At 35.4% G+C, this 26,685-nt stretch overlaps 1 protein-coding gene across 7 annotated transcripts in view; it reads left to right on the forward strand.

Annotated features, from left to right (window-relative positions):
• KIF21A (kinesin family member 21A) overlaps window positions 1-26,685 on the forward strand; it is a 168,029-nt gene that overhangs the window by 83,197 nt on the left and 58,147 nt on the right. For 5 of the 7 annotated variants that reach the window (XM_036758759.1, XM_036758763.1, XM_036758765.1 and 2 more), the window contains exons 11-16: window positions 10,392-10,595; window positions 22,890-22,977; window positions 23,421-23,538; window positions 23,924-24,112; window positions 25,417-25,616; window positions 26,250-26,357. In XM_036758759.1, coding sequence (XP_036614654.1) covers window positions 10,392-10,595; window positions 22,890-22,977; window positions 23,421-23,538; window positions 23,924-24,112; window positions 25,417-25,616; window positions 26,250-26,357 — 907 coding nt within the window. Of the gene's footprint in view, window positions 1-10,391; window positions 10,596-18,517; window positions 18,557-22,889; window positions 22,978-23,420; window positions 23,539-23,923; window positions 24,113-25,416; window positions 25,617-26,249; window positions 26,358-26,685 lie in introns of all 7 variants that reach the window. The other 2 variants (XM_036758758.1, XM_036758762.1) reach the window with 1 other exon arrangement.

Consider the following 26,685-nt stretch of genomic DNA (forward strand, 5'->3'; position numbering starts at 1 on the left):
GTCATTTAATCTCTCTTTGATTCAGTTTCCTCATCTTTAAAATGAGGGAGTTGGATTCAATGGCTTCCTCAGCCACTTGCATGTCTAAATCGTTGATTGTATGTATGACTTTGAACAAGATGATTTTTTTTTCTCAGCCTCAGTTTTTTTATTTATAAATTATAGAGAAAAAAAAAATTTCCAAGTCTTGTGTGCCTCTTATGTTTTCACTTCTCTAACCACCCCAACTTTCTTGTGCTTTAAGGAAGATTGTTCCTGCTCTACTCTTAATCCGTTAGCTACTACTTCCTCTGAGAAGACATATCATGTTCTTTGGAATTTGGAGGCCTCTTTTCTAGCATAGCCATCCCAATTTGCCTTGGGAGATGTCTGTGATATTTTGGGGGTTATGCTGCTCCTACTTACTTGTCAAGTGGACTGAACCTATAAGTTACTGGGGTTCTACTCTTATTTCCACTTTAAATCAATAGGTCTCAAGTAGGAATGTATAGGAACCATTGTCCATGATTGTCCTTGACTCTCCACCTCTCCATGCTCTTGGTCCACCACCTCTTCTGAACTAAGAGAGGCCACCAGGCTTCTAGGAATTTATGTATTTTCCCTGTGTTAAGATGTAGAAATATTCCCTTTAGTTCAGAGGACTAGGAGTGTTAAGACAGGACTAGCACCTCTGGTGTGAGGGCTTGCTAAGCCCTTTTCAGGGCTATTCATTCATTTGGTGTGCAGGCAATCACTCAACTCTCACTGGTGGCTTCATTTAGCTGTAGCTTGGTAAAACTGGTAAAACTGACTTGGTAGATGGGATAAACTAGGTTAAGGGTAACTGACAGGCCTCAAACTCCTCGTTTAATAAAGGGAATGTCTACCCAAGCATGTAAAGATTCCCCACCCTCACCCCACCCCCCCCAGTGGAATAGGTGGATGAGAACAGTTTGTGCCAGCGGCCATGAAGGCAGCTAAAACAGGTGCTGTAGAGCAGGGTCAGACATCAGACACTCCAAGGTCATCCACTGCATCCCAGGGCATCACCAGTCATCTTGACTTTTGTTTTGTCACTGGACTTCTGTGACTCCGATGTCTTTTTGCAACTTTGCCTCACTTAAATCTAATTCACATGCAAATACAACATCACCCTATGATATCATTGGTCCTCTTTGAAAACAAAGGAGAAAGAACAATAAAATCAGAATTTTTTCAAAAGGGGAATTTTTTAGAGAATTAAGTGAAAAAGAAAAAAAAAGGGCTGAACAGTTCAGCATATATTAAGCATCTGTCATAAGAAGGTAAAATCAAACAGGTTGGTCCCACCTTCAGGGAGCCTGCATTGTAATGGGAAAACTGACGAGTTAATAGAGCAACAATTAATGTGATTCTAGGCTTCTACCAATTCTAATCTTATTCTTTATCAGTTTCTCTTTCACTTACTTGATTTGCCTAAATCATATTCATTAGCCAATTCTCAATACTGTTTCTACTCCAAAGTGAAGTTTGAGTTCTTCGCCTATTATTTTGGGCTTATTTTCACTTGTAATCATATGGACTTGATGACAGATACCGTTATTCACTGGGACCTCTCTGCATTATCTTTCTGATAGCTACAAGCATACTCCTCTCTTCTATCAGAGGGAGAGCCTCTAGTTTTTTTGTGATTTTTAGAGCAGAGATGATTAATAGGTCTGGAGCTCAATGTGTGTTCAAATTTTTCTAGGTTTCATTTACCAGCTTCACTCATATTTTCAGAATGTGTAGCCTTGGTAACATAATTTGAGTTCCTTATTATAGAAGCGGTCTTCCCGAATCTTATCTCTGCAGTTTTGTAATATTAAAAGTAATTTACACATGTAAAAATTAACGTCAATGCTATTTGCTTGCTACTCCTTTTATATCTCAGTGCTCCTATGGCCTCTATCACTGCTTTTATTTTATTTTGAATTTTTATTTTCAGTTCTAAGTGCTCTCCCTCTCTCTCTCCACCCTCTTCCCCACCCATTGAAAAGGCAAGAAATAAAATACCCGTTGTACATATGAAATCATACAAAATATATTTCCACATTAGCCACATTATGAAAAATAAAGGAAGAAAAACAAATTTAAAAAAATATGCTGCAGTCTGCATTCAGAGTTCATCAGTTTTCTCTGGAGTTGGATAACATTTTTTATCATGAGTCCTTTGGAATTGTCATGGATCATTGTATTAATCACAGTAGCTAAGTCTTTCATAATTAATTAGTGTTACATTATTGCTGTTATAATGTACAATGGTCCCATTTTTCTACTCAATACTCTTTCACTGTTCATATAAGTTTTCCAGGGTTTTTTAAAAGTAAATTTGTTATTTATTCATCTTTAACATTCATTTTTTTAAAAATTTGAGTTTTGAATTCTCTTTCTCCCTCATGCCCCGTTCCAACACTTTGAGAAGGCAAGCAATGTGATATCAATTATACGTGTGAAATTATGCAAAACATATTTCTGTATTAGCCATATTACAAATAAAAGCAAGAAAAATAAATAAAAAAAGTTATGCTTCAACCTGTACTCAAATTTCATCAGTTCTGTCTCTTTAATTGGATAGTATTTTTCATCAATGTCCTTCAGAATTGTCTTAGATCATTGTATTGATCGGAGTAGCTAATCTTTCACAGTTGAACATCTTTACTGTGTGCAGTGTTCTGGTTTTGCTCACTTTGCATCAATTCATGTAACTCTTCTCACATTTTTCTGAAAATCATTGTGCTTGTCATTTCTTATAGCACAATAGTCTTCCGTCACAAACATATACCACAACTTATTCAGCCAGTCTTTAACCGATGGGCATCTCCTCAATATCAATTCTTTGTCACCACTAGTAAAGCTGCTATAAATATTTTTGTACACATGGTTCCTTTCCTTTAATCTCTTTGGAATACAGACCTAGTTGTGAGATTGCTGGGTCGAAGAGTATGCACTGTTTTAGAGCCCTTTGGACACAGTTCCAAATTGTTTTCTTGAATGATTGTACCAGTTCACAACCCTAACGACCATGTATTACTGTCCCAGTTTTTCTATGTCTTCAGCATTTGTTATTTTTCCTTTTCTGTCATAGTTAATCTGATAGATGTGAGGTGGTATGTCAGAGTTGTTTTAATGTGCATTTTTCTAATTATTAGTGATTTAGAAATAGCTTTAATTTCTTTTTTTTTCTTTTTTTTTTTTTTTTGGCAGGGCAGTTGGGGTTAAGTGATTTGCCCAAGGTCACACAGTTAGTAAGTGTGTTAAGTGTCTGAGGCCGGATTTGAACTCAGGTCCTCCTGACTCCAGGGACGGTGCTGTATTCACTGCAGCACCTAGCTGCCCCCAGCTTTGATTTCTTTATCTGAAAACTGCCTTTTCATATGTTCATCCATTTATCAATTGGAGCATGGCTCAATTTTTTTTTTTATAAATATAACTCTGTTCCTTATATATGATGTAGGACCTTTATCAGAGAAACTTGCTATAAAATTTTCCCCCCAGTTTCTTGCTTTCTTCTAATTTTGGCTGCATTAGTTTTGTTTGTGCAAAACCTTTTTGTAATTTAGATTATTCATTTTGCTTTCTGTGATCCTCTCTATGTTTTGTTTGGTCATGAATTCGTTCCTAGCCATAGATCAACAGATAATTTTTTCCATGTTCCACTAATAGGGTTATGATATTGCCCTTTATGTCTAAATCATATATTCATTTTTGAGCTTATCTTCATATATCATAGGAGATGTTGGTCTCTGCCTAGTTTCTGCCAGACTGCTTTCCAATTTTCCCTACAGTTTTTGTCAAATAGTGAATTCTTGCCCCGATGGCTTGGATCTTTGGATTTGTCAAGCAGTGGGTTACTGTGGTCATTTGCTTCTAGATATTGTATTCCTAATCTATTCGATTGATCAGGCATTCTATTTTTTATTTAGTACCAGATTATTTTGATAATTGCTGCTTTGTATCATAGATTGAGATCTGGTACCATTAGTCTGCCTTTCTTCATGGTTTTCTTTTGACTGATTCTTGTGATATTCTTGACCTTTTGTTCCTCTAGATGCATTTTGTTATTTTTTTCTAGCTCTATAAAATAATTCTTGGGTAGTATGATTTGTATGCCATTGAATAGATAATTTATTTAGAGAGTATTGTCATTTTTTTTAAATTAGTTTGGCCTACCCATGAGCAATTAATATTTCTCTGATTGTTTAGATCTGTCATTATTTGTGTGAAGAATTTTTTGTAATTGTGTTCATGTAGTTCCTATGTGTGTTGTGGCAGTTTGACTCCCAAGTATTTTCTACTGTCTGCAGTTTTTTAAAGTGGTGTTTCTTTTTCCATCTCTTCTTGCTTGGTTTTATTATATATCAAAATCCTGTTGATTTGTGTGGCAAAATGGCTTTCAAGAAATTATTCATGGGGGGCGGAGCCAAGATGGCAGCTGGAAAGCAGGGACTAGCGTGAGCTCCCTGCTGAGCCCCTCCAAAAACCTATAAAAAATGGCTCTGAACCAATTCTAGAACTGCAGAACCCAGAAAATAGCAGAGGGAAGCAGGGCTTCAGCCCAGGACAGCCTGGATGGTCTCTGGGTGAGGTCTATCCCACACAGAGCTGGGAGCGGAGCAGAGCCCAGCGTGGGCAGAGTGGACCAACCAGACCAGGAGCCGGGAGGAGCGGGCCCTAGCGTCATGAATCAGTGAGCTGCAGCAGACTTCTCAACCCACAAACACCAAAGACAACAGAGAAGGTTAGTGGGAAAAGCTGCGGGAGTGGACGGAGAGTGGACGGAGTTCACGGTTTGGCTACTGCCCCAGGGGCAGCTACAGAACTACAGCTGCAGTTACTTCAGGCCCCAGGCCCACCTGGTGGGAGGAATTAAGTGGTGAATCAGAGCAGGAGTGAAGAGCCTGCTGAAGATCTAAGCCCATTCTGGGTTGGGGGTTCTTGGGGAGGGAGGAGTGCTGGTGTGGCAGAGATGGTGCATCCCCCCAGGCTTGGAACATAGTTCTCTTAACTCTACAAGCAGTCATACCCCACTGAAAAACTCAAGGATCAACTTAGTTGGCTGGGAACATGGCCAGGCAGCGAAAACACACCCAGATTCAGTCTCAGACTCTGGAATCTTTCTTTGGTGACAAAGAAGACCAAAACATACAGCCAGAAGAAGTCAACAAAGTGCAAGAGCCTACACCAAAAGCCTCCAAGAAAAACATGAACTGGTCTCAGGCCATGGAAGAGCTCAAAAAGGATTTGGAAAAGCAAGTTAGAGAAGTAGAGGAAAAATTGGGAAGAGAAATGAGAAGGATGCGAGAAAACCATGAAAAACAAGTCAGTGACTTGCTAAAGGAGACCCAAAAAAATACTGAAAAATATACTGAAGAAAACAACACCTTAAAAAATAGACTAACTCAAATGGCAAAAGAGCTCCAAAAAGCCAATGAGGAGAAGAATGCCTTGAAAGGCAGAATTAGCCAAATGGAAAAGGAGGTCCCAAAGACCACTGAAGAAAATACTACCTTAAAAATTAGACTGGAGCAAGTGGAAGCTAGTGACTTGATGAGAAATCAAGATATTATAAAACAGAACCAAAGGAATGAAAAAATGGAAGACAATGTGAAATATCTCATTGGAAAAGCCACTGACCTGGAAAATAGATCCAGGAGAGATAATTTAAAAATTATTGGACTACCTGAAAGCCATGATCAAAAAAAGAGCCTAGATATCATCTTTCAAGAAATTATCAAGGAGAACTGCCCTGATATTCTAGAGCCACAGGACAAAATAGAAATTGAAAGAATCCACCGATAGCCTCCTCAAATAGATCCCAAAAAGAAATCTCCTAGGAATATTGTCGCCAAATTCCAGAGCTCCCATATCAAGGAGAAAATATTGCAAGCAGCCAGAAAGAAACAATTTGAGTATTGTGGAAACACAATCAGAATAACCAAAGATCTAGCATCTTCTACATTAAGAGATCGAAGGGCTTGGAATACGATATTCCAGAGGTCAATGGAGCTAGGATTAAAACCAAGAATCACCTACCCAGCAAAACTGAGTATCATGCTCCAAGGCAAAATATGGATTTTTAATAAAATAGAGGACTTTCAAGCTTTCTCAGTGAAAAGACCAGAGCTGAATAGAAAATTTGACTTTCAAACACAAGAATCAAGAGAAGCATGAAAAGGTAATCAAGAAAAAGAACAAGAAAAAGAAATTGCAAGGGACTTACTAAAGTTGAACTGTTTTGTTTACATTCCTACATGGAAAGATGATGTGTATGATTCATAAGACCTCAGTATTAGGGTAGCTGAAGGGAATATGCGTGTGTGTGTGTGTGTATATATATATATATATATATATATATATATATATATATATAATGTATATGTGAGTATGTATGTATGTATATATGTATGTGTGTATATATATATACACACATAGAGAAAGAGAGAGGGTGCAAGGTGAGTTGAAGGTGAAGGGAAGACATCTAAAAGAAATAAAATCAAATTAAGGGATGAGAGAGGGAGATAAGGAGAGATCGAATGGGGTAAATTATCTCGCATAAAAGTGGCAAGAAAAAGCAGTTCTGTAGGAAGAGAAGAGAAGGCAGGTGAGGGGGAATGAGTGAATCTTGCTCTCATCAAATTTGACCTGAGGAGGGAATACGATACATACTCATTTGGGTATCTTAGCCCACAGGAAAAAAGGGGGGATGATAGAAGGAAGGGCAGATGGGGGAGGAGGTAATCAAAAACAAACACTTTCGAAAGGGGACAGGGCCAAGGGAGAAAATTCAATAAAGGGGGATAGGTTTGGAAGGAGCAAAATATAGTTCGTCTTTCACAACATGAGTATTGTGGAAGGGTTATACATAATGATATGCATGTGGCCTATGTTGAATTGCTTGACTTCTTAGGGAGGGTGGGTGGGAAGGGAAGAGGGGAGAGCATTTGGAACTCAAAGTTTTAAAAACAGATGTTCAAAAACAAAAAAAAAAAGTTTTTGCATGCAACTAGGAAATAAGATACACAGGTAGTGGGGCATAGAAATTTATCTTGCCCTACAAGAAAGGAAAGGAAAAGGGCATGGGAGGGGAAGGGGGTGACAGAAGGGAAGGCTGACTGGGGAACAGGGCAACCAGAATATACGCCATCTTGGAGTGGGGAGGAGGGTAGAAATGGGGAGAAAATTTGTAATTCAAACTCTTGTGAAAATTAATGCTGAAAACTAAATTTTAAAAAAGTGAAAAAAGAAATTATTCATTATTCATCTAAACATGATTACTAATATAAATAAATGTGTTATCTTTCCTAATGGCTTTGTATTTTAAATCTTATCTCTATTAATGAAAAGAAAATTTTGTTTCCTATTAAAAGATCTTAAGGCATCAAGCCTTGGTTATTCCTCTGCTGGCTTCAAACTGGGCATCCTGACTCATTCCTGGAGTCTGAGCCACACAGCTGCTGCTTGCTTCTGAATTTATTCCTTGTTGGATACATAGCCTAGGGCCCAAGACTGCTTCTTATTGTAGAATGTCATCCTTAGGTGCATTTCCCTTCCTCTGTCAGCTTTGGATCAGTGACCTAAAATTGGGTAGTGAGCTGTTGTTGAGATTCCAGTTTGGTTAGGTCCCTTGGTGCTGGTTCTGGGACTTCTTATCCTGGTGCATAGTCTTTCCCTGCGTGCTAGAGTGCTCCATGCACACAAAATGCTCCTGGCCAAACTCTATACACAGTGTCAGAATACTTCTCTGTCCTCCCTGTGATAACAGGGGTTGAACAAATGACTCTGTGATTTTTTTTGCCCTTGGATTTCCTAATCAAGATTCTGTCTTATGTATGTTCTATCTAGATCGGTTTGGAGGAGTTATGTAAATAAGCATCCAGTGATTCTTTTGACTATACCATCTTTGCTCCACCTTCTTGTCTATGTTTTTTGTTTTTTTATAACTATTTTTAACATCATATACAAAGATATTCTCTTGAACAAGGGTTCTAAACCTGTGATCTATTCTGTGGAATGTTTTCAGGGGAGTCTATGAACTTGGTTCAGAAAAAAAATCATATCTTTATTTTCACTAACCTCGAACTGAAATTTAACATTTTCTTTAATGATTTAAAAAACATTGTTCTAAATAAAAAATATTCAATTCATGGGTTTCAGAATACTGATAGAGTGGTTCTGTTACATGCAAAAATGTTAAAACCTGTGCTCTAGAGGAGTAAAAGTGTGGTTTCAGATGTATAACCCTGCAATTTAGAATTAGTTAAAGTCAATGAGTATTTATTACATCCTTACTATGTTCCATGCACCATACTAGTTGCTGGGGATACAAAGAAATGCAAATATACCCCTGCCTGCAAGGAAATCAGCTTCTGATGGAGGTGCTTACATACAACCAACTATGTACATGCAAAATATAAATCGGGTAAACGAGCTAATCTTAGAGGGAGGTTACTAGCATTAGGGGAGATCAAGAAGTGCTTCTTGTAAAAGATGAGTTTTTAGCTGGACTTGAAGAAAGCCAGGGAAGGCAAGAAGCAGAGATGAGGAAGGAGAGCATTCCAGGCATAAGGAACAGTTAGTGAAAATGTCCCGAGTTGGGATGTGGAGGGTCTTGAGTGAGGAACAGCAATGAGGCCAGTGTCACTGGACTGTGAATTGTATGGAGGGGATTAAAGTATAAGAAAATTTTAAAAGTGCGTATAGGGGAGGCAGGTTATGAATGGCTTTGAATGCATAAGAGAATTCTCGACTTTGTATTTGATCTTGGTGGTAACAGCGAGCCACTGGAGTTTATTGAATAGGGGCAGGGGATGAGGACAAGGCCATACCAGTGTTTCCACAAGATCACATTGATAGCTCAGTGGAATGGAAGGAGACTCAAGGCAGAGAAAACAACTAGAAAGCTATAATGTAAGCATGTTATTAGGCTGGTAGCAATGTCAGAGGAGAGAAAAGGGTGTACTGATGTTACAAAGGAAGGTAGAATCCACAAGACAGGAACAGATTGAATATAGAAAGTAGAATGAGAAAAAATAAGGAGAGGAGGATGATTCTTAGGTTGTGAGCCTAGTGACTGGAAGAACAGTAATAGGAAAATTAGGAAGAAGGGAGGGCTTGGGAATAAACATAATGAGTTCAGTTTTGGACATGGCCGAGTTTAAAATGTCTATAGGATATCCAGTTGCAGTTGGAGATGCCAGATTAGGATCAGGAATGTCAGTTAGTATAGTAGTAAGGCAAAATTCATGACCTCAAAGAGGGCCATGGACATGCCTGAGTGGTTCCAGAATCAAGAAGTAGAAGGAATTCTCTAGGTAGAAGACAGAGGACATTTATTTAGACTCTAGAGGATCAGATCCAAGGACCAATGTCCCCAATCTGATATTGTAGCAATAATATTTCAAAACCAATAAGCCCACCTCACTGTAGTAACAAGGAAATTATAACAAAATATTATAGCAAGGAACCGAGCCATACTATAGCTTCCCCTCGATGCTAGGGCCTTCCTATAAAAAGATCCCTCATGAATCCTGATGCTCTGCTCAGCACTCTCCTGCAGCTCTGCTGACACCGAGTTCCTTGATCTCCACAACTCTCTCTTGCTCAGCTCTCTCCAATCTGAGCTCTCTCGATGCCAGCTCTCTGCTTCTGAATCTTGCCACTCTCTTCCACTGCTCCCAATTCTCAGTTCCCAGTCCTGCTTCTCCCAGTTCTAGACTCTTATACAGTCCTAGCCTTCATCAGATTGACTAGAACTTAGTGCCATACCATTGGCTCAGGTCTTAGCAACTCCCCTTAGGGCCCTGAGGGCTTCAGGGCCACATCCCATATCAGCTTAGCACCTACTTATAAACCAAGATGTAATCAGGTTTTCCCACCCAGGCCCACCCTATTGAATGGGTGGGGATGGTCTTTGATCAGATTAGTACTACGGGCGTTAGTCAAGCACTTATTAGGCACCTACTATGTACCAGACACTGTGCTAAGTGCTGGGGATACAAAGAAAGGTATTAAAGGTTGTCCTTGCTTTAGGAGCTCACAATTGAAAGAAAACAACTATACTAACAAGATGTAGACAGGATAAATTGGAGATAATAAACAGGGGTAGCATTAAAGAGGATTGGGAAAAGCTTCATATAGAAGGTCAGATTTTAGCTATGCCTTGAAAGAAGCCAGGGAGGACAGGAGACATAGACAAGGAGGAAGAAAGTTCTAGCCATGAAGGAGAGTTAGTGAAAATTCAGAGTTGAGAAATGGCATGTCTTTACGAATAACAGGAGGAAGAAGCAGTCTTCCTGAAATATTTATATTCATAAAGTTTTAAAAAATTCACCTTTTAGCATGTTAAATAATACCTGTGAATTTGTGTGTGTGTGTGTGTGTTTGGTCACCAGGGCAAAATTATTAGAAAGTGAAGCAATGAATGAGAACCTTCGACGTAACCTGACAAGAGCTACAGCAAGATCACCGTATTTCAGTGGATCATCAGCTTTCTCTCCTTCTATGCTTTCTTCAGAGAGAGAAACCATTGAAATTATAGATATGGCTAAAAAAGATTTAGAAAAACTGAAAAGGAAAGAAAAAAAGAAGAAGAAAAGGTACTTATTTTTTAAGAAGTATATTTTAATTTGCATTCAAGATATAGTAAACAATGCCTCCTGTATGTCAAAATAAGAATGTTTTAAAGTAATTGAAATTAGAACAATTAAATTGATTTTATTTCTTCTTATGAGTATATTTTCACATGTAGGGAAATTATTTTTGATAAATTAGCATAAGTTATTATCTATTTTATTGATCCTGAAAGAGTGAAATTATATTTATGGGATATTTTTTCTATCTATAGAATTAACTGCTCTTGCTTTTAATCATCTTGCAGATGCAGTCATCATGCATTGAACAAAACATATATCACTGCACTTGAATATTTTCAGTTTTAAAATATGTTTCTAATTCTTTAATACATTTAAGTAGACTCATGCACATCCTTAAATTTTTTTTGTAGGTGTATTTATCTAAAAGACAAACTGATTCTTCCAAATGTTGTTTAATGTCATTTGGTCTTTTAAATGTTTTGAGCAAGGTTTCTAATTTGGTTATTCAGTAGATCTTTATGTTATTGTTGTTTACTTTTTTAAAAAATTCTTCCAACAAGGAATGTGTCTAATCCATATTTTTTCCTCGGTGAACATTATCTCTTTTGTCAGCAACTCATGTGCTTTTTCATGAGAAGCACAATGTTTTAAGAAATTGGTTGGACAAAGGAAGGAGAGGAAAATGAAAAATTTTCTTTGTGTTTGAATGTCAGCTAAATATTTACAAATTTTCTATATTTACTAATTTTTCATAAAACTGCTAGTCTTTTATATAAACCTGCCAAGTATATGTTTATATATTCTCATGCCAAACAAACCTCCAATTCTGAAGTATTATATTTGACATGGTGTTTATTCGACATTTTTGCTTCATTTATATAAATTAGGTTATTCAGACAATGAGTATTTAAACAAAATTATTAGAAGTTTTAGTTCTTCCACTTAGATCTGTTGTGTGCCGTGAGTTGAAAAGGAACCATCAGAATAATTAGCAGAAAGAGTTGCACAGCTTTCATTAGGAAGCATTGTAGATGAAATTATGTACTTAAGACATAAAGCTCTTAAAAATGTTCATCATAAATGATTGACTATAGCAGTATAAAAGGAGGATACATTATAATTAGTTAGCCATTTATGAAGTGTAATTACAAATAGAGTACTAATTACAGTATTGTTAAGACTAGTGTTACTCAGTCTTTGCAAAGACTCAGAACAGGGAACATGACTTAGAAGTCATTGCTGTCATAAGTTAGAAAGTCAAATATTGCAATTTAATTTTACAAAGATCTAGGTGATCACAAAAAATTGCGCAGTATAATGTACATTTTAAATGCATTTTCACATGATGGATTGAGGGCTGGATGCTACCTATCCCTGTAACATAAATTGGATGCAAATGTTATCTTAGGAAATGTAAATAAACGCCATAGATAATTCAATTAATAAAACAACAGCTTTTATTTAATCTCTCTAGAGTATCATGATACTAGAGTAATATGGGAGCACAAGTCATGCCCTCTCTTCCTAAATTATATATCCCCAGTTCCCTCGAATAATTCTTGTGTTATATGATTCCAAGTATCCTTACCATCCTTGTTATCCTCTTGGACATGTTTTAACTTGATAATGTCTTTCTTAAAATGTGGTACTTATACCAAATATGAAGTTCTAGGTGTGGTCTGATGTGCAGGCACCAGTTGTAGATGGCTTTCTCAATGAGTTTAGACATGAAAGGTAGGCAAGATGTAGGACAACATCTGAGGGGAATGGATGGATGATGAGAGGGTTTTTCAGGGTTGAGAGGATATGGGTGTATTTGTGGGAAGCAGGGAAACAGTAGAGAAGAAAAGACTGAACATTAATAAGAGTGCGGGGGCAAAGTTTACACTGTGCTTCTGTTTATTGAGTGGAAAATATAATTAGTTTTTTGACCGCCAGATTACTCTGTTGACTCATTGAGTTTGAAATCTACTAAAATGCCTTTTTTTAACCTCTTCTCTGGGTCTTGAAGTTTGTAAAGAATTCAGCAAATAGAAATGGGAGGTATAGTCATTTCATGTGTAGGGAATGGCATGACAAAGGTACAAATGCAGTAAAATGTCAATACATGTACAAGGCTAGTGAAATTTGGCTTGATAGAGCATATGGTAGAAAGCGATGTGAGCTGTTTTCTTAGTAAATAATTGTTGAATGATTTTGAGGAGTGACTTGACCAGTTTCAAAATGTGATGGAATAAAATCGGGAGTGATTAAATGATTTGTGTTTTTTTAAATTTTGGAATTGAATTAGGAGTGATTGAATAATTTTGGGGAGCGACTTGATCAATTTTGTGTGTTGGGATTATTGATCTGGAAATGATATTAAATAATATCATCAATAAAAAATAGAAGTGGGCACACTAGTTGAAAAGCTATTATAAAAGTCCAATAGAGAGCATTAAGAACCTGGATCAGGTTGATGTCATTGGGAGTAGAAAGACAAATTGGGGGAGATACATGTGAATGATTTTGAAGAGTGATTTGAGGAATATTGTGAGGCAGAATTGACAGGATTCTGCAACTGAATGTAGGAGGTAAAGGGGAGAGAGGAGTAAGAGATTATCTTGTGGTGTTGTGATAGTTTTGTGGTTTTTGACTTACTGATTTTTCTGTTGACAGAAGTAGGGACATCAGAAGGAAAAGTAGAATTTCAGGAAAAAAGTTAATAAGTTCTGTTTTGGCTATATTGAGCTAGTGGAACTTGCACTACCTATGCTGTTGAAAATGTAGGTTTAAATTTGAGGTTCATTTATATAAAGACACTTGTTGAGGTTGTGGGAATGAATTAGATTTCTTTAAAAAAAAATTTTAAATAAATTAATTTATTTCTAGTTTTGAGCATTCTCTTCCATAAGATTTTGAGTTCTTAATTTTCTCTCCATTCCTCCCCTCCTCCCACCTTAAGACAGCATGCAATCTGATACAAGCTCTACATATACATTCATATTAAACATATTTTCACATTACTCATGTTGTAAAGAAGAATCAGAACCAATGGGAGAAACCATAAGAAAAAAACAACAAAAAAAGAGAGATTATGCTTTGATCTGCATTCAGACTCTTAGTTCTCTATAGTTCTTTTCCTGAATGTGGACAGCATTTTCCATCACAAATCTTTTGGAGTTGTTTTAGATCCTTGCATTGCTGAGAAGAGGTAAGCCTATCAAAGTTAGTCATCACACGGTATTGCTGTTACTGTGTGCAATGTTTTCCTGGTTCTGCTCACTTCATTCAGCGTCAGTTCCTGTAAGTCTTTCCAGGTTTTTCTAAAGTTGGCCTGCTCATCATTTCTTATAGCACAATAGTATTCCATTACATTCATATACCACAGTTTGCTTAGTCATTCCCCAAATGATGGGCATCCCCTCAATTTCCAGTTCTTGGCCACCACACAAAGAGCTGCTATAAATATTTTTGTACGTATGGGTCCTTTTTCCATTTTAATGATCTTTTTGGGTTATAGATCTAGAAGTGGTATTGCTAGGTCAGAAGGTATGCACATTTTTTATAGCCCTTTGGTCATCACACCAAATTGCTCTCCAGAATGGTTGGATTGATTTGCAGCCACCAATAATGCATTAGTGTTACGATTTTCCCACATCTTCTCCAACAGTTATCTTTTTCCTGTTTTGTCATGATAGCCAATCCCATAGGTGTGAGTTGGTAAGCTCAGAGTTGTTTTGATTTGCATTTCTCTAGTCAATAGTGATTTAGAGCAGAGAACACTCATTGTTAAAGTGAAAGTCAGAAGTTTTTGGTTCGGAACTTCTTTACTCAGGGACCTCCACTTTAATTCAGTTTCTCCATCTGTTAGTAACAGACCTTTGATATAATCAGAATAGTATGTAAAATTCCTCCACAGGTTACATATATGGAATCTGACTGTAATTTATTATCTTATAAAATTTAATGGGGCACTGAGACTTAAATGATCTGTTTATGGTCACACAGGTAGTGTGTGTCAGATGGATGACTTAAATCCAAGGTTTCTACCCACAATATAATGCTATACCTGTACAAGCCTTTATTATTTACATAATGTATACATGTGTATGTATTTTTGTAATGTGTGCATATATACTATTTTTTTTATAATGTTAAGTCAAGTCAGTAACATATTTTAAGCTCCTCCTATGTAGCTGGCACTGGACTAAGCACAGTGCATACAAAGAAGGGCAAAAGATAGTCCCTGTTGTCAAGGAGCAGAATTAGGACTGAGAAAAAACCATTGGTTTTGACAATTAAGAAATCAGTGGTAATTCTGGAGAGATACTTTTAGTTGAATGATGAGGTCAGAAGCTGAATTGCTAAGACTGGGGAACAAGTGAAAAGAAAGGAAGTGCAGGAGTTTGGCTGAAAAAGGGAGGAACAGTGGTCAAGTGATGTGAACAAAGAGTTCTCTCTAAAGAAGAATAGCCAATTATTAAAAACTAAATGAAAGAATCTTACAAATCCCTAATTATGTTCAAGAAAAATGCAAATCCAAATAAACCTGAGGTTGAAACCTCACATCCAGCAAATCAGCAAATATGACAAAAAATAAAAAGTCAGTATTTTATAGAAATTTTTAGAAAGACAGATATATCAATTAATGCATTATTAATTGGGCTGTGAATTAGTACAACCATTAGGGAAAGCTATTTAGAATTAAATAAATATTCATACCTTTGATCCAAAGCTGCTACCACTAAGATCAGGTAAGAGGTCCAGGACAAAAAGAGAAGCTCCAAATAGACTAAAATTTTTATAGCAGCAGTTTTTGTAGTAGCAAAGAACTGGAAACAAAGTAGATGCCCACTAATTAGTGAATGCCTAGGTGAATTACTTGAGTGTAATGGAAATTTATTGTGCTCTAAAAAACAATGAATATGATGAATATAGAGAAATGTGAAAAAGACTCTATGAACTGCCTTGAAGTGAGCAAAGCCCGTGAAACAATATGCACCATTACCACACCAATGGAAATGGAAAGAACCATCACCACACAACAGTGGAAAATAAACGTACAAAATAATAAAGAAGCTTAGCCCCAAAGGAGATATAAGAAACTACCTCCCTCCACTCCTTCACAGAGGATGTAAAGAGGATTTAAAACACAACAGTGGATGTAGAGCATAGCGTGTCAGATTTTTTCAGTATATTGGTAGGTTTTGTGGAATTTTTTTTTCCTAAATTCTTTGTTATAAGCGATGGCTCTGTGGAAAGGGGGAAGGAGGAGAATACAGGGAGAAATCTAAGCAACAAAAGAGATCAATGATTATCTGTTTTTTAAAAAAAAAATAGACAATTTTGATCAAACAAAATTAAGGAGGTTTTGCATAAAATCAGTGTAGTTAGGATAGGAGGAAAAATTGAGTAGAGAAAAATCTTTGCATCTTACAGTTCTGATAAAGTCAGATATTAAAGTTTTATATATTGATATAGTAAATGAAAGAGACATTTCATCAAAAATATACTATACCTATCTATCTAAAGAGAAAATATAGTATGGGTAATTAACACATTAATACTTACATAGTGGTATGTGAATTACTTGGCAAAAAGTCAATAATTGATTGATTTATATATTCTCATTTTGCTGTAATCACTTATTTCACATCATTTGGCATTGAGTTCTTAAGCTTCTTATACAGCCTTTAATTCATCATGAAACCATACATCACATTGGATAATAGTATACTTTTGATGAATAGTCCATTTTTCCAAATATAACCTTGAATGTAGTAAACAGATTTTTATTGGGGTTTAAATCAAGTGAGTTTCCAGCCATTGAAGGATAGTTATCTCTTGAATAAATTTCTTAACCATTCATGACATGTGGCATGTTACAAAACCATGCTGTGGTACTCCATTTCCATTTGGGAATTTCTATAGTTCTGCTTTTATCAGTACATCAATATATTTTTCATTCATTGTGATAAAGTAAAGCAAGTTTTATCAGCAAAGATTCCCCTCTCCCAGTTTTCAGTATTTAAGTCTTTGCATTGTCTTACCATAACAGGTAAGTTGGTTGTGGTTTTTTTTTTATCTTATCGATAGTTAGCTATGAACTATTTGTTTTTTTAACTCAACTTTGACTTCTCTTTCAACTTCGAAAGGCCTGTGATGCAACTTGTACTGCATTGTAGAGGAATCAGTAACAACCCCTTCAGCAGATCCCTTTAAAGGTCTTTGTTTATTCTCTCAGAATTATTTAAACTCTTCCACAGCAATAATCTGTTCTTGACATTTTTTTTGTTTTTGACTGCGCTTTGGTGCACATGATTCTGTGTCATCGTAGGTCTGAATGACCAACGTCTTTCCCCACTACTTCACTACTCTGTCTGTTAAGTAATGATGGTACTTAGAAAATGTTTAGAATTTGTGGGTCTTTGTTTTTGTCCAACAATCTGCCAGCAGCTGCTGTAGGGGTATAAGACCCACCAACAACCAGCACACAGAAAGCTTTCTTTTGATCTTTTCTTTGGTTCTTTTGATCTGCATTACTAAGGAAAGCAACATTAAGGGGTTAACAGTCTTACTTTAATCCAACATATAAATATCATTCGCTTCAGGGGAAAAAGCCAGCACCCTGAGCTTCAAAGCAAATACAGACAAATTACAAACATACATTTACAAACAGACCAAATGCAATTCATAGTTACCAAGGAACCATCAACGTCTGAGTTCAGCCGGGAGCTCGACAACAGCGGGCCCAGAGTCATGCGCCACTCCTGCTGTGGCTCAGAGCTCCAAAGGAGAAGGTCAACCTCTGCGTTTATATATCTTGTTTAGGGTCAAAGGTGAGTCACACATGCGACTCACCCACGTGACCTGAAATAGTCACAAAGAGGCAACTTAACCCCACATGGTCTAAAAGCCTCTGGTGTCACAAACATGTCACTCAAACCCATGTAAACTAGGCTTTCCCTTGAGGCAAGGGGTTCATCAAGGACTCCTAATTCAATCAAGGAAACAAAGGCCAAACTCTTCAAGGACACTTGGTTGAATAAGTGCTAAGAGCCCATCTTAATTGCCGATATACCATCACACAAATATTTACATTTAGTATAACTAAATGGTCCAACATTCATGTATTAAATATTCAGTGTGCTATTTAGGATATTAATCATATTTCTGTAGATTCCCCATCCACACTTTTACATTAAAAAAATTGCTATGTTACTAGTGGAAAGCATTGTTTCCCATCTCAATAATTCTGTTTCTTCTGATTTGTCCTTTTGTTTGTTAGTTTCTAACAAGCAATGAAATGTCTACTCTAACCTCTTTAATTGACTATTATGAGTCATAATTGTAAATACAAGAGTTGGAACTTTTTGACTGACTTCATAGAAAACATCCATTTGACCATAATGCTGTATCTTTAGCAATTCTAAGTGTACATTTTCTATAGATTTTAATATTTATGTGTAGTTTGTTAAAATGTATTGAAATAGTAAGCTGTTATCCAGTATTAGCTCTCTTTTTGTTTGGGTATAAATGCATTATTTTTTGAATTCTAAGTCATTTACAAATGACCTTTTAGTGTTTCTATCAAAAGATGTTTTAAGAAGGCATTGCAGGAAGAAGGCACTGTTTTGGGGGAAAGATTGGGAAAAAACTAGCTAAAATAAGTATTGTTTCTAATAACTGCTAAGCATAAACTTATAAGTAGCTACTATAAATTTTATCAACTTCGTTATTTTCTGTTTACTCTTTATTCATGCAAAATGTATTGCCTTTTTACTGTATGTTGTCCTTTGATATCTTTGATGATATCTTTGAAAGCTTATTTTAAGTCCTCCAGCTCATGTTTCATTTTTACCTTCTTGTCACTTTCACTTTTTACTGTCTGATTTGTCCTTCATTGGCTTGGCTTTCCAATACTGTACTTCGTGCTTTTGAAGGCTTCAGAAACTTGAGGAAAGAAATCAAGAAGAAAAAAGGTTGGAACATTTCCCAGGTTTTAAAAATTAAAATGTTATTTCAGTATTTAGTTGCAATTCACACACACAACTATTAGGCTGATTGATTTAGATCACATTATCAGGAACAGTAATAAAGCTAATGATTTTTTAAAAAATATTTTCTAAAAGTAAAAAAACAAAACAACTCAGACACTTGAATGAGGTAACCTCATATATATTAGACTAGAATACTGTAAGTGGGGTGACATAGCTTTAATTTAAAGAGTGCTGGAAACAATCCAACAATAAACTACCTTATTCTGTTACTTTAAAAAAAAAAGATTCAATATCTTTAAGAAACTGATGAACAGCCTGGAAATTAATAAAGTAGATGAGAAATTTGTTGCCTTTTTTTCTCTGGCATGGTATTACTATGGAAAAGGCATAAGCCCTTGATTCAGAAAACTTTGGTTCAAGTCCCAATCTGTGTCTGTATGACAAGGGCAAGTCATTTAACTTCTTTGGGCCTCAGTTTCCCCAACTGTAAAATGAAAGTGTTGAATTAGATGGCCTCTGAGGTCTCTTCCAGCTCTAGATCTATGATTCTCTTTTCTTACATAGTCCATCTAAGTTTAGTAAGGAAAATGCCGTTAAAATAGTTTTTAAAAAAGGAAAAAAATTGAGCTTGTGAATGGGAGGGGACTAAGGTGATTCTTAAAATTGAATTTAAAATATAATTTTGTTCTATAACTTATTTTCATTTCATGCTAAAATCATACTTCTAATGCATTTGCAGTTTGAGGAAGTAATGTTAAGAAATTAACTGTGCTTTGCATGAACCAACACTGTATATTAACAAGATTTATAAACTAACTGGTCAATGGTTTTTCAGTATAGTAATACTTTATTAATTTCTAGCTGCTTACTCTATATTCTAGAATGTAATGAATATGTTAAAACATAACCTTAATGCTTCAGATTAATTTTCGATTACAAATTGGCTCATTAACATTTAGTACTCCACATCTCATGCTAGAATAATATAGTATCAATTTGGATTTGGAAAGCAAACTCTTAAAAGTGACATGTAACGGTAAATTAAATTAATTTAATAGTTCAGGACTGCTGATTTTTCTGTTATAAAATTTGGCAAGATTGGGAATTTTAATGAATTTTGTTCCATTTAACTGTAATTTCTGTTTGGCATTAGTTTAAATGAACACGAGTTCATTCTTCAACAGGAGGACAAATGTAGACCCCCAGTTTACCCTTAGGAGATAGAGCAATCCATAAAATGCATGAAAGGCAATATGGTATAGCAAAAATTGAATTTAAGTCCCACATTTGACACAGACTTGCTGTGTGACCCAGGGAAAGTCACTTAATCTCCCAGTGCCCTCAGGCTATTCTTTAAGATTATTAGTTGTAGAATTCTTGCTGTTATACTTTGGTAGAGGGAGATTTCCTTCCTGTGTAGGTATAGGTTAAAAAAAAAATTTCCATAGAGAAAGACCTTTTCCTTGTTTTACAGAATCAGATTTATTAGGCAATAAATACTTCAACCAATTTAAGAAAATCAGCATTAAAGAAAAAATTATAGGCTACTTACTTTCAGAGAATATTGGAACTAAGAATTAAGCATTCGTGAGAAAAGAGGAACACTAGACTGAATATTATAAAAGAGTGAGGTAGATGGTGTGGCGGCTGGACAGTTGGATGAAAACCTGAATGTAGTTAAGATAAATGAAGTAGGTGGGAGTGGAGAAAAGGGAATTAGATTGGATTAGTGAGGACCAGAGGGAAATATTATATTCAAGGAGGTATCAAAGAGATAGAGGATATAAGACTATGAGATTTCTTATTTTCCCCATTGCTATCTGTTTTATGTCTTTGTTCCAAACTCAAGTATAGCATTGCTACTAGTGACATTGTTAGGTGATGACACTTAACTTGGTATTTAAGTGAATGAGTTTAACTTTCTTTTCAGTTTTCAAGTGGGATTCTATGATGGTGAAAAATCAGCAGTTCCAATACTTTGAATAACTAAGAGAAGAGAAGCATTCAGTATATTGTACACAGTTTGTTTTTTTTTTTTTTCCACAAAAGTCCTCTCCAAGTGGCATCTATTTTGCTTCAGACCAGACCTTTGTATGATGGTGATATAACAATCACTAAATCTGCTCAATTTGTTTATTCCCTCCTCTTTCATCAGAATTTTATTTTCTTGCTGTCCCCTTCATTTCTTTCTCTTAATAGAATCAAGCATTCTTCCCTGCCAGTTTTGCATGTTTTTATGTGATCATCTCCCGTATTTTCAGCCTGCTTTAAAGTTCCTGATTCTACTCACCATCATCCTGACACTGAAACATATGAGATATGTGAATCCTTGTTATCTATTTAAATAAGATGCATGAGTGCTCAAGTATGCACACATATATACATTCACTTCACTTCGTTTTGAATACAAAATTTCTGTAATAATACAAACTTGCCTTTATAGCTATGATAAAATTCATAATATACACAGGTGATTGTTTATAAAAAGGAAATATGAAAATGGAATGTCCTCATTATACATCAGACCTGTATTTTTAGTGTTTCACAAAAGCTGTGCTACCACTTGGGAATCCTTTGAAGGTAGGGTGCAACCTGGTTGCATGGAGGTGGGAAATCCATAACCAAGTGAAGCTTCATTAAATTTCATTCTCATTCTTTCCCTGAAGGTCATACATATACTGATTGCTTCCCTTAACAGCAGAGTATATATTGTTGAAATAAAAAGTTTCTAATTTACTTTATAGTCTACTTTTAATTCTAATGTTGCTTTTTCAGTTTGCATTACCACCATAAATGTATTCCTTTCTTGTTTTCTTTGCCTTTAAAATTGTTGATACTTTAAAATAAAATAAAAAGGTTCAGTTCACACATTATTTTCTGCTTAAATTTTTTGTTATTAACTGGTCTTTGGTAAAGGCAACAACATAGTAGCTTTTAAGGTTTTATTTATCAAACACTTGAGGAATTTTATATCTTAATAAAATTATATTTTAAACCAAACATTAAAAATAAATCTATATTTGAGGAGAAGCTTTAAAAAACATTAGAATATCTAAAACATATCTACAAAACTCTTGTGAAGCTTTTCTGGTATAGTGCTTCACTTATTACAAGGGGATTTTTATATTGGATGCTTCATTGTTAATGTCTTCTTTTAATTCTTACGATTTTAGAATGTCTTTTTAGCTTTTTAAATACAATCTTAGGTCAAGGATCATTAAAATTTCTGTCCTGGGCAAGTCACTTAACCTTTCAGGAATCCAATTTCCTTATTTCTAAAATGAAAGTTAGACTTAATGCTCTGTAAGATTACTTCTAGCTCTAAATATTTGATCCTGTGAAACAACCATTTTGTTTAGATGTTTTATATTGATAAATTCTGTACCTAATTAACATGCATATGAATTCCCTTTTTCACATCCTAAGGCTATGTCTCCATTTACCTGGAGGAGTCATTATTTATTGCATTATCTGGAGTTTGAAGGAGTCTCTGGTCATCTAAAAGCCCCAGTATTATTCATTAAAGTTCAGCACTAGATTAGCCCAAATGAACAATTATCTGAGATGACTCTCTATCTATACTTAAATTGGTGCTGGTCCTTGATGTTTGAAGAGGAAAACATTCAGTTGGTCATAAGTTTTACAGGAAGCCACCTGAATTTTCATATCCATTCAGAGCCCAACCTGTATATTCAAAATAGTGTTATAAAAGATAGCTACTTCAGTCATAGCACAAGGAGAAACAGTAGCCCAGTGCTATGGAGATGGCAAAAGCAAAAAGTTCTAGTACTGTTGCTCTCAGAAAGCTGGCCTCTTGTATAAAAGTTTGGCCAATGTGGGCACACTCATCAAGGCACAATTGAGCTTGGTTTTTATGGTCCACTTTGACTTGAGCTGTTAGTGGAGACACAAACTCTATCCTTACTTTTATAACTGTGATAAATTACATATGTATTTTAAATTTGTTTTTAAAAACAGGTCCTTGGGGAAGCAGGGGGAAAAGAGTAGAGCTTGTTTAAATTAGCAAATTAGAGCTATCAGGAGTCTTAGCTATGTCATCACTCTCATGCTTCAGGGTAAAATCTCATCCTCTGTTGTTGAAATGATATGTTTTCCTATGAATTAGGACTGAATGACTGGTGTTTTCCATCTTTCTCTGAAGCATAAGACATTACAGTGTGTAATTTAATCATCTGATCTGTTATGAGATTATGTTCTTATAAATAGTTGTAGAGTATTATTTTTAAAATAGATGAAGGTGAAAGCAAATTAATAACATCTTTAATTTAATATTTCGTCTTTATGTTTCTCTTAGTGTTGTTAAAGAGGAAAATACAGACACTGAACAGGAGAAGAGAGAAGAAAGGGGCATTTCAGAAAGAGAAAATAACGAACTAGAAGTAGTAAGTATGAAAGAATGAATTTTAATCACTGGATTTTGTTGTTTGTAATTCCTAGCACCTGTTTTTAAACATATTTTGGAAACCAGAGTCTAAATGGCACACTGGTATAAATTGTTGCTTTGATTATAAACTTATTAAGGAATTTTTTTCTTCTTATTAGCTTGATATATTGGCATATCTTGAATCCTGTTATTAAGGAAGTAGGTTGACCGGTCTGTGAAGTACAATAGTGGGATGGTTTTAGTTACACTTTCGTTTCAGGGGAAAAGTGATCATATATCATTATTATTTAAAATCTTTTAGTCATTTTGAAATTTTTGAAAAAATGAAATTTTTTCTTTGCCTTTTTTGTAGAAGTAATCTTTTTTTCATTTAACAATACCTTTTATGAGGAAACCAACATTTTTGCCAATAATAATTTTCCATAATATTTTACCTCATAGGAAGAAAACCAAGAAGCAAGTGAACACGAGGAAGATGAAGAAGATGAAGAGGAGGAGGAGGATAACATTGAAGGTGGTGAAAGCTCTGATGAATCTGATTCTGAGTCAGATGAAAAAGGTAACTGTCCTCCCTATCCTTTAATACTGAAAATGTATTTGGGGAACTTACCTAACTTCTGTTAAACTTCTGTTACCTAACTTCTTGTTAAACTTTTGTTTTTCTCAATTCCCCAAAAGCAGCTTTTATGGCTGCTGACCCACATATTCATATTGTCCATAGGAAAGTGATTCTTCTACTACTGAATTTAGTTATTGTTTGATTTTCTTTCATATTTCAAACAGGCAGTGTTTTGTGTGTCAAACTAATGTGGTGCTTCGTATGTTCAATGCTATGAGTTTCTGGTTTACCCTGTTATTTTCTTGCTTTTATTTGAATGACTTATACCCAGGATCATCTTTTAGACACATTCTCAGTGTTTTTGTTTACTTTTTTTTATGAATAGCCAATTATCAGGAAGACTTAGCACATATTACTTGTGAAATTGCAATAAAACAAAAGCTGATTGATGAATTAGAAAACAGCCAGAGAAGACTACAGACACTGAAAAAGCAATATGAAGAAAAGCTAATGATGTTACAACATAAAATTCGGGATACTCAGCTTGAAAGAGACCAGGTGCTGCAAAACTTAGGTAAGAATTACACTTTAAGTAAATGTTCACAGATCATTGTCAATTTTATCCTTATATTTCTTTCTTTTAATGGAAGAAAGAAAATAACAAAGCGACAAGCTAGATAAAAATATAATCGGTCCCATTATGCTTAATAGTCATAGCTTGATTTTTTTTTCCAGGCTGGTAGACTTTAAGGACCCATAATTACTTTGCACAAAATTCAGATTATTTACTGCTGTTTAATTTTCCTTTAATATCTTGATTTATATTTATATACTTTATTCTGAAATTTAAAAAAATTACATGTGCATTAGCATGGGTAGTAGAATGAGGCATCAGATGGGAACAAACATTTATTACCCAGTTGCTATATGTTAACATTGTGCTAAGGACTTTACAAATATTATCTCTTTTGATCCTCACAACCCTAGGAAGTAAGTGCTATTTTTTAAATTTAATTTAATTTAATTTTTTTTGAGGAGGGAAGGCAGGACAATTGGGGTTAAATGACTTGCCCAAGGTCACACAGCTAGTAAGTGTGTAAAGTGTCTAAGGTTGGATTTGAACTCGGGTCCTCCTGACTCCAGGGCCAGTGCTCTCCTCACTGCGCCACCTAGCTGCCCCCATAAATGCTATTTTTAATCCTCATTTTAAAGTTGAGAAAACTGAAGCAGACAGAGGTTAAGTAACTTGCCCAGGCTCACACAGCTAATAAGTATTTGAAGTCAGATTTGAATTCAAATTTTCCCAGCTCCAGACTCAGCATTCTATCTACAGCTCCATCTAGCTCCCTCTAAGAAGAGAGACAGCTTTGTCTATTAGAATCTTACTTGTCTATTAGAAAATATTTTGTAGTGGGTAATTGTTCTCTTTAAAGTCCTGATTTTTGAGTTGATGAAGTCAAAACTCACAACTCATATAAATAAGGAGAGATAGATTAGATAGAAAAAGAGAGAAAGAAACAACCAGAAAGATAGAAAGGGAGGAACATGTTTTAAACACTTATGTGCCAGGCATTCTGCTAACTATTGAGGAAACAAAGACAAGCAAACAAGACAGTATTTGCCCCCATGGACCTTATATTCTAATGAGGAAAAAGAACACATAATTGAGGGCTGAAAGGGGTGATATAATAAGTGTAGTGACATGGTATAGAGAATGCCAGAAAGTGATATGGGGGCCTGGTTCTGGACACAGTAAGGCAAAAACTCACATAATCAGAACTGAGACAGAGGTGAAGATTATCACTGCAAAGTATGATAAGGAGTTTGCCAGGGAGTGTTACATTGAGACAATTCAGTATTTATCTTTGGGCTATTTAGGCTCGGTGGAATCTTGCTCAGAAGAAAAGGCAAAAAAAGTTAGATCTGAGTATGAGAAAAAACTTCAGACAATGAACAAAGAGCTACAGCGACTCCAAACAGCTCAAAAAGAACATGCACGTTTGCTGAAAAATCAATCTCAATATGAAAAGCAATTGAAGAAATTACAGCAGGATGTGATGGAAATGAAAAAAACAAAGGTATTGATTTTTATTTCAAAGAGATTTTGGTGTTTGGAATGCCTATCACTTGGAGTTGGAAGACATATTTGTTCAGCAAAGTGATTTTCAGTTTTGCAAATGATGCTTGCCCCTATAGCTGTGAAGAAACAGTTTCCTCTAGGCTGATTCATCTTTACTCTTGTCCTGTAGAGCAGCTGAAATTCAGTTGAAATTCTTACTCTTTTGTCACTTTAAATTGCCACTAATGTTTTTATTCTCTAAATTTTAAATACTTGTATATCTCAGTTGTAACTTGTTCTGTGGATAGACCACTTTTAAGACAACACAACAGTTCATTTCCTAAAAATACCAAACATAAGCAACTGTAGAAGCACTAAAAATATACTTGTGTGTAAGTGCTAATTAACAAACTTAAGCTTGGGACCTGAGTACATGGAATTTAGAAATATAAAATATAAGATTTTGCACAAAAATACATTATACATTAGTCTTGTACCAACACACCCTCCTCCAACTGAAACCAACTGGTCATTTAAAATTTGCGAATTTTAAAAATTCCAAGTGCTTTCCTATGAAGTAAACTACATACAGTACATATAATGTTCTTTCTTGTGATTCTGTGATTCTATAAATTATCTCTAATTTATATAGGTGCGCCTAATGAAACAAATGAAAGAAGAACAAGAAAAAGCCAGAATGACAGAATCTAGAAGAAACAGAGAGATTGCACAACTTAAAAAAGATCAACGTAAACGAGATGTGAGTCTAAAGATTTCAGCTCTCCCAAAATTCAGCTTTCCCACAATAATTCCATTTATCAAAGACATTGAATTCATTCGTTCACTTGTTAGAGGGAAATTCCTTGAATAAATATGAAAATTTATGAAGAGAAAGAATTAAAATTAACCTTACTATTCCAGCATATGGTAGTTTATCTATCTGTCTGTCAGTCTTTCTGTCTGTCTGTCTGTTGATCGGATTATAGGAAGAATGAGAGAAACTGAGTAATAGGTAATAGTATAGCTTTAGAGGCTATAGGATCAAAGGATCATTGATCCAGAGTTTGACAGGACTTCAGAGACCACCT

This window comes from Trichosurus vulpecula, chromosome 5 (assembly GCF_011100635.1).
Source record: "Trichosurus vulpecula isolate mTriVul1 chromosome 5, mTriVul1.pri, whole genome shotgun sequence".
Lineage (NCBI taxonomy): Eukaryota > Metazoa > Chordata > Mammalia > Diprotodontia > Phalangeridae > Trichosurus > Trichosurus vulpecula.